Genomic DNA, 11,462 nt, shown 5'->3' with positions numbered 1-11,462 from the left:
TCCAATGATTGAAAATTTATATAATTACTGGGATATTTAAAGATATTATAAAGAATCGCAACTATTTCCAAAAATATTTGCAGAAAAATGTGCAAGTTATATCAAGCATGGGGACCATGGCATATATAACTATTTCCTGTTTTAGATTGATAATTATGCACGCAGAAGCAACGCGCCGAATTCACAATTATCCAAACTAGATCGTAATATCACAATAACAGCTACCTATCTGATAGTATTGGCAAATTATAATGAAGGAAATGTTGAGCCTCCTTTCAACTCGACCTTATTATAACCATCATCGGATTTTTTCTGCAGTATCGTACTTTTTACGTTGAATGAAAAAAAATCGTAATATTACATATTCGCGTTATATTTTACGGCTCGCGATTGGCTGGTCAAATTATAATTTTTTATTACGGGGGAAAAATATTGAATGAGAAAAATCCAGCAATTTGGATCACTCACAGAGTCCTGTAATATAATTTAATTTACACATCACCATGCAGCTGCTGCATAAGTCGCTTGTATATAATAGGAAAGAAAATAAGTATCTAACGCAAAATAAACTGATAAAAAATATTCCCAACTTACAAATTCGTAGAAGTCTAAAGCAATCTTGTTGAGCGTATATCGACATAACTAATAGCAGATTATATTACAAATAAACATAAAACTACAATATAATACTATATTTATGATGTCTGCGTGTTTCTAATAATCCATCGCGTTAAATAATTCTAAAAATGAAGGTTAAAATAAAAAACAAGTAATTAAAAAAAAAAAGAACAATACGAAAGCGATGCATTTTGATGCAATCTATCCGATTGTAAATATTTTTCTCTCTTGCCATCTGTTGGATTCGATTTGCAACAGTATGGGTCAGAGGCGTCAATTATCGACTGGTGAACAATATTAAAAAAAAAATAAGAAGTAAAATAAGACAAGGCAAAAAGTCGTTGATAAGTAACCGTTGACAGCAGCGAAAGCAGAAAAATTACAATAACAATTATTTATAATCGAAAGCGATAAAACGCAATGAAAGAAATACGTGAAGGAGAGTCGATACTTTTGTCGAAAAGTGTACGGATTCGAAGAATAAAATAAATTTCATTGATGTGCCGTTGTGTATTAACCTTATTTTCGCACTTTTTTGACGTTCCTGTGCCTTTAGGCCTTTGGCGTCGAAAGCAACCTCGACGTAAATCGAATAAATGTCGTAACAAGATATTTTTCGCATATTCTTTGCACAGTAATTTATATTTCGTTAAAAATCGAGACACCTCATCATCAGCGACAAACGCATGGGATCATATAAAAGATATGGAATCAAATTACGACGAGGATCTGAACGTGAATATATTTTTTCAACAATTGCAGCATGAGTACACGAGTGTATTTGAAAAGGCGGTGAACGAGGGTTGGGTCATTTGCGTTCCTCGTTCAGGCAGCTTTTCCCGAGGCTCTCTCGTGGCCGACGACTTCCTCGGACACATTTTGGTACCAAGCGAAGAGCTGCCAGCTACTCACTTCCGAACATTGACTGGCAAGGAAGTGAGGCTATGCAATAGGGTCCTAACTGTAGATTACGACATCGCAAAGCCATGCACAGCGCATATATTATTCGAGGAAACCTTCTATACCGAAGATTCACAGAAGTATCGAATATGGTGTGTCGAGCGGATTCTGGAGCGAAGTTCTATCACTTCGTACGAGTCCCTGCCCACCTTGACAAATCTCAGAGAATGCGTAGATTTTCTCTGGACGGAGATATTGAACAAGGAGGTGCTCGAGGAGCTGGATAATGCGGTTAAAGAATATCAACAAACTGACCAGGATCAGCTTGAAGATAAACCATTGCAAACTCAGCGTGATCTTGTTGCTGGTTTGTACGCGAAAAGCCTTCGCATTGTTCTCAGGGACTCGAGATTGAGGGAGAAAACAACTGCCAGTAGGCATTTTCTCAACGGTATAAAAGTCGCGGTGGAAACATATGTTCTTTACGGGTTGAGGAACCTCTTACCAAAATATGTTTCCGCTTGCACCGCCTTTGATGATGCGTGTCTTAATAAAACGATTAAAAACCTGCACGAATTGCAACTACGGGACCTGGGCGTCAGATCTGATCTTTACGGCGGCGCAATTAGAGGAAAATTGGAGCTGGCAAGGCTCGATGGTTTCGCAACGGTTCTGGGAAAAATAGGCTGCCTTAAACGTGCGGTTCGCTTTGCATCGCAAGGTGAGAGTTCAGTTTCATCAGACGATTTGCTTCCAGTTCTTATATTCTTGGTGATAAGAGCGGGTCTGCCTAATTGGATAGCTCAGCTAACGTTTATAAAACAGTTTAGGTTTTCATCGACCTCAGAATATGAAACTGATGAAGCTGGCTTTTTGGTTACTTCTCTTGAGGCAGCCGTTGAGCATATCAAATCTGGAATGTTGACAGGATCAGTCCACCCTGAGGCAGACGGCACGTATGAATACGTGTCTGGTAAAGACGAGCTGGAAGAAAACAGAGTGGATGAAGTATCAATCAGTCATTTTTTTGACCAAGTAAAACAGGGAAATACGTCAGAAGTTGAGAGAATACTGTCCAAGGAAACTATAGATAAAATTAGACCGCCAAATTTTAAGCTATGTCATCCGTTATGCTGCTGTGAATCGTGTGAAAAAAGTTTAGCCAGAGACGCAAGGTTCAGTTTACCTACTGTTAATTCCAGAGATGACAGAGGATTAACGGCCCTTCATATCGCAGCTTTATACGGTCAGGCTAACATGGTGGACCTGCTTATAAATCACGGAAGTAATGTTGATGAAGTTGATGCGGATGGTACTACTGCTTTGCACTGTTCAGCTGCCAGAGGACACCAGAATACATTACTCTTATTACTTCATGCTGATGCCGACCCGAGAATCACAGATGCTCACGGGAACACTGTCCTCCATTTAGCGGCTGATAATGGTCACGAAGCCTGTGTCAAGGCAATTTTATACTTTTTGGAGCACACTAAATGCCCGATAGATCCAAATTCATCAAACACTAATGGAGACACGCCGCTTCATTACTCCTCAAAATGGGGCTATACTGGAATAGTGGAAATCCTTCTGGAACACGGAGCGCAACCCAGAGCTGTTAACAGAAGAGGCCAAACTCCGTTGGTGCTAGCACACAGTACTAGCATCTCTAAGTTATTGGAAACTGCGGCGCACAGAGAATTTTTTTCGACACCTCGCCTGGTGCCAACCCAATCTTCACCGACAATGACGCAGTCGTTGAAAACCGAGAAGCAATTTGAGCCACCTTATTCCACAGAGAGACTTCGCAGAATTGAAAGACTCTTGTCAGCAATTTCTGTAGGTGATCTTAGACTGGCTTACTACTATCTCGGCTTAGAGGGACCTGATCAGAAGCTTGTACAAACTACAGCACCTGCGATGTGCCACCCACTTTGTAACTGTGAACAGTGTACCTTGATAGAAGAAGTTCCCGAGGAACATCAGCGGAAGCCTGCCTTAGGAATAAATAGTCGTGGTGGTGATGGCCAGACTGCTTTGCATATTGCCAGCGCAACTGGTCGTGCAGAGTTTGTTCAGTTACTGTTAGACGCAGGTGCAAAGCTTGGTTTTAAAACAAAGTCCAGAGGGCAAACCCCGTTGCATTTCGCATGTTTAAATGGTCGACTTGCTGTAACAAAAATACTTTTAAATAGCGGAGAATGCGATGTCAATGTTAAGGATAATTTTGGAGATACTCCGCTCCATTTAGCTTCCAGGACAGGCAATGCAAAACTTGTTGAATTGTTAGTTAGACATGGAGCTAATCCTAAGATTCGTAATTCGAAAGCCATCACTGCACTAGAAGAAGCTGAAGAAAAAGTTATGGTCAGTATAGCTAGAATACTGAATGAACAAACCGCTGTTTCTACTTAGCTATTTGTTGCAGCTGTTATAAAAATTACATACCAAAGCAGTAGACTACGCATGTTGCCTAATAAACAGTACCAATGTTTATATTAATACTTAATATTCGTGAAAAAAGTCACTAAATGGCCATGGTCTTTGAGAAACCAACAATCGTTATTGAAATTTGTATTATTACCAGTGTTTAACATTTGTGAATACAGTTCACTGAAGAAAGTGCTCTCAAAGATGAAAAAGAATAGCTGTAGTTTATACTCAAGTTATTTTATATCTTGAATCACGCTGATAGGCTACAATTTTTAGTTCACGAGCTTAAGTACAAGTCAACATAAGCAATAATGCATGCGTACCAAAATTTCGTTACAAATTACAGATTACACATGAATAATGAAATCACGACAAACATTAATAATTAGACTGATTCTTTAGTTTTTATTTTACCACAAACTTTAATATGTATAGTATATACAATAATGTATGAATCGTGTAAAATATAATATATAATATACCATTTTTTTGCTATGTACAGTTTTATATGGTATTTGCAAACATGTTACTTAAATATATATTATGCTTGTCATTATTGACTGTTATTCGTAATCAATTAACACGTAATTGGTCATCCTCAAAATATACATTCCATGTTTGGATAAAATTTCACTGATATAAATATAATCTAATCTAAACTAATTGTGCTTCACAATCAGTTAAAATGTAATATCTCATGATAAAATCTGTGAAGATATTTTGATTCAGAAACAGATTTAAGCATTGCACACTTTGATGGATCCTGACATCTGATTGCCAGCTATAAATTAATTGACCCCTTCTATACGTTAAAACAGGTTTTTCAATGCGGCTTTTAGAATGTTTAAAAAATGTGTCTTATCAATATATCCAAGTTTATATTCTTTAGAAATAATTTGAGTAAATAATCGTATAAAACTCGAAACCGTCGCAGTTCGCCACATCCAAGCTTTTGTATACATGCAAAAACTATTTTTGAGTCTGTGTATCTTGTATGTGTATGAATTAAACAATACATAAATAGATATCGTCATTTCTACAAAATCGTTAAAAGATACATAACTTGTTCTACGCATAGATTAATTAGATTTTTCGTAACTTATAATACAATTTTTTCCGAGTTATCACAACAGATCACTAGAGTACTTTTATTTTGTTAAACCAGACATCTTTTTGTCGATTGTGTAATTCGGACAATTTTAACTAATCAACGATCTATAAAATCTCAAGCAAACTCTGTTTCATTCAAATGTTTCGACTACCCCAACTCCATAATCACAACATAGACATTAAATCAAACTACTGATACTTTTTTACATACTCTTGCAACGATTTCTATCGGTGCAACAAGTTGGCATGACTTAAAATTTGTTTTTCAAGATTGAAAATGTTGATATAAAATGTGATATACATAAAAACAATGTCCGTTTGACGATGAGCACATAATTTTACATCATGCCACGGTTGAGCGTATCAGAGCGTTTTTATCGGTAAACTCTAATACTTGAAACAGTTGCGTCAGGTATATTCGTACTGCATTGTATTGCTTTTTATTTTATTTTATTTTTTTTTGATATAGAGAGAAATTTTTTCAATGAGATTTCACTATTGTTTTAAGTCGCTAATTCCTGTCTTTTACCTTTATTTCATGCTATTATATGTACTTACACAATGTCTGAGCAATCAAACCCGGCATTGTACAGCTCTCAGTTCATATATCAGCAGATAATTTTTCACTACAGACATAAAGTGATCACAGGTAAAAAAATACACTCTACTCGATCCTGGATATTTATTCAAAGTCTGAGTTACTAACTACCCTTGATTCCCACCCTATTAGTAACTAGGTAGGTAAGTAAGTCAACTAACTACTGTTGGAGAACAGATATTTTTTTTTTTAGAATTTCGCTGTATTAATTTCTTACTTCAAACGTATTTAATTTAAACGTCAGTGACCCCCAAGGAATACAAAAACTCTTGAACAAAGTTCTATGACGTTTGTATTGTAAGAATTTTCGATTCGCATAATTTATGAATTCGTAGACCAAAAGGGTATCTTTAAAGATAGAAAAATCGCGTAGTCTACTATTCGGCATGCTTAGTCTACTATTCGGCATTCCTTAAGGCCATTCAACAATACAATGTATTTATGTACTCTAAGTACTGAAATTTTGGCACTGCTTTTTATAACGGACTTTAATACTAAGAAAATAAATCGCCTTGTGGATTGGTCGTTATTATAAACCGTTCACATTTTCTCTTCAGAGCCAAAAATTGAGCAGCAGTATCGATAAATAAATTTTGAGTTCAATAGTAGACCATCTCTTCTATGTGCATAATCTATTTCAAATCAGGTAGTGTATTTTTAAAAATTAGCTTTGTAATATTATTCCTATTCGTAACTAGAGAATACTAACATTCTTATTACCTTAACTCACCGGAGGCAACGTCCAGGGGACAGGTTCCACCGCTTTTCGTCGTTCTTGTCTTTTTTTCTGTCCCCTATATTTTCCTCGATTTGGACTCCAATTGACCGCATCACGTATTCTCCATGACGGAACAGATGATTTTTCTAACTTCTGTGAAACGTCTATACTATCAACCTCAAAAGGAAATTGAAACTCGGGATCATAGTACTGTCTTAAACTAGGATCATCACGACAACCCTGCATCGCACACCACGCGTGATTCAACAAAGCTGGAAATCTATTCAACCAATACGCTGTAAATTTATCTGGAATTTGTCCTAAGCTTAGTTGAGCCTGCGGTGTCAATTCTCGATAATGATGTTTCTGCAATGAAGAAAAAAGAACGTATAGTAAGTGGATTTAGTTTTCTTGCTGATATCTAATCCGACACGACTCAGAAATAAAATCACCTTGTTTCGAAGAGCTCTTAACAAATCTCTGACACTCTCTCCACGATAACTTCGATATTTTCGAAGATCGGTAGCAACTTCGACGTCTATGTGTAAGCGCCAATCTTCTTGCACAACAGCAGATGCTCCAGATTCTAAAGCAAGCAGAGCTGGACTGTCTGGGTCATCTTTTTCTACTCTATCGCTGACGTCCTACATACATTTAAGATGCAATAAATAAATTTCGACGATTTGACATCCATTGTTCTATGTATCTTAGATGATTCGTGCAAAGCCAACCTGGAAAAATCCAAGTATCTGTGCAGCGCTCCAAAATATGGGATGTTGGTGAATGGCAGTAGCCGGTGGGCGATCAGCTGGTGTACCAGCAATCATAGCCCTGATTAAAATCAAAGCTAATTCACGATCGCTTGCGGATATCCCTTGAAGAACTGAAAGATCGCTATCTCCACCTAATTTGAGTAGCAGCAGTGAAAAAAGAATGTCACGAAATTCAAGATTCGGGTCTTATTACAAAAATGTTTCAAGACAATTTTCCTTACATAAAATATTTGCTTGTCTTCTTAATGGATCGCCAAACGGATGCTTCCCGCCCGACAAAACATAGTAGAAGACACATCCGAGCGAGAATATATCAACTGCGCAAGTAGTTCTCTCTCCAATGAGCATCTCAGGTGCGATCCATCCATCAGTTCCCGTCACTCCCGACCTTCGCGAAAAAGACATACGACCGAGCTGAAGTTTTTTGCAAAGTCCAAAGTCCGATATCATGGCTCTGACCTCTCCGCGAGGTCCAGGGACAGAGAGGAGTACATTGTGGGGCTTAATATCCCTGTGAACTGCAGCAGAAAATCGCGGTAAATAAGATAGACTTATCCAGATCATTATCAGTGAGTAGATTTCGAGGTACTTGAGTGTCTACTATGTAATGACGGAAGTAAATAAGTAACCAGAAAGAATTGATTGGAATAATCAATCATATGTAATGACAGCTGATATGCATTATCTAGCATTGTCAATTCAATTATTTTATATGGTTCGATATACATACCTATATCTAAGAAGTGGAGATGAGCAAGACCTGCGGTGGCTTGTCTCAGAATACCCTTAGCAGATATTTTATCAACATTGTATCGCCCAGCAACATAATCCTGCAGAGTTGCTTCAGCTAACTCCAAAGCAATATATCGGAACATCCTGTCCTGTTCAGTGCAGAAATATCGAACAACATTTGGATGGGCATCCGATTCTCTCAACAAAGCTACTTCCCGATCGGCGAATGTAAAACACTCCGGCAACAATCGTTTTACAGCTACTGAGCGACCGTCGAATTCCCCTCTGGATAATAATAATGAAATAAATTAACGACACTTGGTTATCATCGACTGTGCATTTGTATTTTGAAAGATTATACTTACTTGTACACAAATGTACCTTCGCATCCCTTGCCCAAAATTTCTTCGGTGTTGAAAGTGATTTTTCCTATTCTGACCAATCCCTCTCCAACATCTTCGGGTATCGCAGTGTAACCACTTTTGCCATTACTGCTCGTTCGGCTGTTTTCTCGTGAGCCCTGGACAAATTGACGAGATATATTGCATACTGATCATCAAAAAATTAACGTTTTTTTGTTCTGTTCAAGAAATATCAAATTAAATAATAATTCACAGGCTTAGTTCACGTCCGTAATCACCTGAGACAACTGTTGGAATTCCTTAAATTGTGCATTGAAATACCAAAACATAGCCACTAGGGACCCCATCAGTATGATCAAGGCAAGTTTGAGCCCTTTATTCTCTTGTTGATTGAGCCAAAGTTTCGTGGCATTGTAGACCGTTCGAACAGTCTTTCGCATACCTTTGTACTCAATGGTACTGTTAACATCATTCTCAGTTTGAACAGCAACCACCTGTTTTCTCGTAACATTAAGAGTTGGTGGAGTGGTTTGAATAACAGGATCTGAACGACCCGTGATCTGCAGCGGTTGATTTTGAACTTGATATTCAGGAGGTACTTGGTAGTGACCTTATAAAATAATAGATGTATATTAGAACAGAGCTAATTTGCATCTCTTTTGTCTAGAATCCTTACCTAATACAATTACGCCTTTCTGCACTGGAATGCTATGAGAATCATTATCCGTATCTGAAATATGAGGTACTGGAATATGTTTTTCTGATAAGGAACCATCTTCGTTGTCTGAATCTGGTGGCAACATCAGCGGTCCTTCAATCAGAAGGTGGCCAGCCTTCGTAGTTATTGTGGCACTCATGGAATCAACCAAGGATGGCAAAGCGTATAATCCATGTCTATGTTCACCCACGTAGAGTGTCGGACTAGACATAGTAAGAGTAAGATATTTGGTAAGGTTTGGTAGTATGATTGATGAAAGTAATTGAGCAAGACTTACTAAAGCTGAATATCACCGGGCCGTGCTTTAAATCTCTTTAAAAGGTGATCCAAAGTTCCATCAGCAACACTTGTGAATGGTACCGATACTAGGCCATCGTCACTAACGGTGTAAGCAGCAACTACCGGACTTTCTAAATCCAGTTCCCATAACGCAACTCCGAGTCGTCGATCTAAAGTCACTATTCGACCCGTAGAACTTGTACTGAAGTGTATGAGTTCTATGGAAGGGCATAATTGAAATATTGTTAGCGATGAGATCTTCCATTGCAGACAACACCCAGCTGTTTAAATATGGTATTGCAATTACCATAGTTATCTGTGCCTTCGGGCTTCATTTTTGATGCAGAGTAATCGTAAAAAGTAACATTCCACTTTCTGTCCTTCTGTTTGCTGTCGACCATCATAATGTTATACTCTGTTCTGCCGACGAACACCGCATCTTGAACCTTAACAGGACAGGTGGATTCCACTTTGTCGAAACCAAGCAGATGTTCCCTTTCACCAGTGTGAGGATCTATGCTAAACCATGTATCAGTTTTACGTCCTGTATACAGTATCCCATCGCTACTACGACATGGACTACTAGCAACCAATTGGGGAATCGTGAACGGCAGCTTTTTTACTGCCTCTGATTCAGCCGAAAATACATAAAGAGAGCCGTCCTTTGGATCTGGCAAAAACATCGGCCTGAAAAAAACAATAGCATAGTCCACAGAGTTAACAGGTCCATTAGTGTGACTTTTTATTGAAAATATAGATTGTGCGAGCAGCTAGTAAGAATTACGAATTAAGAATCACTAAACTTACACAACTGGTTCAGAGACATCGACTGGCACCTTGACGGCTGGTTCTGAAATGAATGTTAATTATGAGCACTAAACTAGGGATAAAGCAAACTATATAGTTAAAGTATTTTGGTCTTTTACAGACTTTTTACTTTGTATATACTTGAGCATAACAGAAGGCAGTGCTGTTTCTTGTGCATTGTATGCGAGTCTGGTTCGCAGGGTTCTTAATCTAAGTAAGCAAGTCGACTTAGTCTTGTTTGTCTACAAATTAATGTAAAATGATTTTGATAACTTATGAAAAGTCCAGTGCTCATCATTTAGATTCCAAATATTATTTACCATCATCTTGACGCCAGCGTATCTTCCCGGATCGTTGACCTATACCAATAAATGATCCACTCAGTGTAGATATCATCAGTAACGGATCATCTTGTTCTTGAATCAGCCCTGTGCTGTGAGTCTGTAATATTTATATAATATATAGATACAGGTATGAAAGCTGCGGTGAACCACTACATACTAGAGTTGTTTACTATTGAAGCGTAGTCAAACAATAATAATAGTTGTCCTTTACCTCAGGTAGATCTTCAGCGAGACCACATAGCAAGACGACAGCGATGACGATGTAAAATCGAAAATACGTCATTTTGAGGGCGTTCTCACACGCGGATAATTATATATCTGACAGTTAATTTTAAACCTCTTAAAAAGTTAGGTTACATGCGCTCCTCTTCGAGATAAAACACAGCAATACCGTATGCTCCATGAAACACGATCCGGTAAAATGTTATTGGCAGAGTCCATTGAAGCTTTGTCAGTTAAACAAGAGATGAGAAATTACGTCTGTGCGCTTCAAACCAGCGAATTTACCTTGCAGAAAAACGCTCTTGCATCATGCCAATTTTCGGCGAATCAAAATGCCAAAGTTCATTAGAACTTTGTCAGTTGAACAAGAGATAACAGATTACGTCTGTGCGCTTCAAACCAGCGAATTTTCCTTATGGCATCGTTTTTGCATCATGCCAATTGTCGCCGAATTCAATTTCAGCAACAATAATTATTTAGTATTTCACGATACAACGCCATCACTTCACTATTTGAAATCAATTTGCACCTGTTATTTTCTGTGTACGCACATTTCTCGTGATTTTTAACATTTTTTTTTTATTTTCATGCAAACGCATTTATTTTTCCAACACTAGACTTCTCATAATTTGTAGGTCAACGTAATTTGATGATAACATTACACATCCGTTTACCTTAGAACGCATTTTTAAAACGTGTTCAAAGTTAATTTAACAAGCCTGCGTACATTTTATTAAAACTCACGTTCCACGCATTGCTCTGCCAAGCTGTTTTACAGATAATATCTAATATCCTCCCACTAGACTACTGTTTCGATCAAATTTGATAAATGTTTGATTGTTCATTTTTTC

General features: G+C 37.8%; 2 protein-coding genes across 2 annotated transcripts; one reads left to right on the top strand and one right to left on the bottom strand.

The window, feature by feature from the left end:
* The first annotated feature begins 1 nt into the window (after position 1).
* Positions 2–4,220, top strand: LOC124297472 (ankyrin repeat domain-containing protein 27-like). The gene has a single exon (XM_046748550.1). The coding sequence runs from the start codon at positions 1,117–1,119 to the stop codon at positions 3,928–3,930; it is 2,814 nt and encodes a 937-aa protein (XP_046604506.1). The 5' UTR covers positions 2–1,116; the 3' UTR covers positions 3,931–4,220.
* Positions 4,221–4,226: 6 nt separating this feature from the next.
* On the bottom strand, positions 4,227–11,455 carry LOC124297471 (serine/threonine-protein kinase/endoribonuclease IRE1). The gene is made up of 13 exons (XM_046748549.1): positions 10,601–11,455; positions 10,366–10,486; positions 10,046–10,088; positions 9,546–9,925; positions 9,237–9,456; positions 8,918–9,162; positions 8,520–8,851; positions 8,245–8,399; positions 7,878–8,164; positions 7,369–7,665; positions 7,106–7,278; positions 6,827–7,018; positions 4,227–6,740 (listed from the first exon to the last, which is right to left on the bottom strand). Exons 1-13 carry the CDS (start codon positions 10,670–10,672, stop codon positions 6,378–6,380), a joined length of 2,880 nt encoding a protein of 959 aa, XP_046604505.1. The 5' UTR covers positions 10,673–11,455; the 3' UTR covers positions 4,227–6,377.
* Between the last annotated feature and the right edge of the window lie 7 nt (positions 11,456–11,462).

Source organism: Neodiprion virginianus, chromosome 2 (assembly GCF_021901495.1).
Source record: "Neodiprion virginianus isolate iyNeoVirg1 chromosome 2, iyNeoVirg1.1, whole genome shotgun sequence".
In the NCBI taxonomy this organism is placed as follows: domain Eukaryota; kingdom Metazoa; phylum Arthropoda; class Insecta; order Hymenoptera; family Diprionidae; genus Neodiprion; species Neodiprion virginianus.
This window is presented reverse-complemented; position numbering and strand designations above follow the sequence as displayed.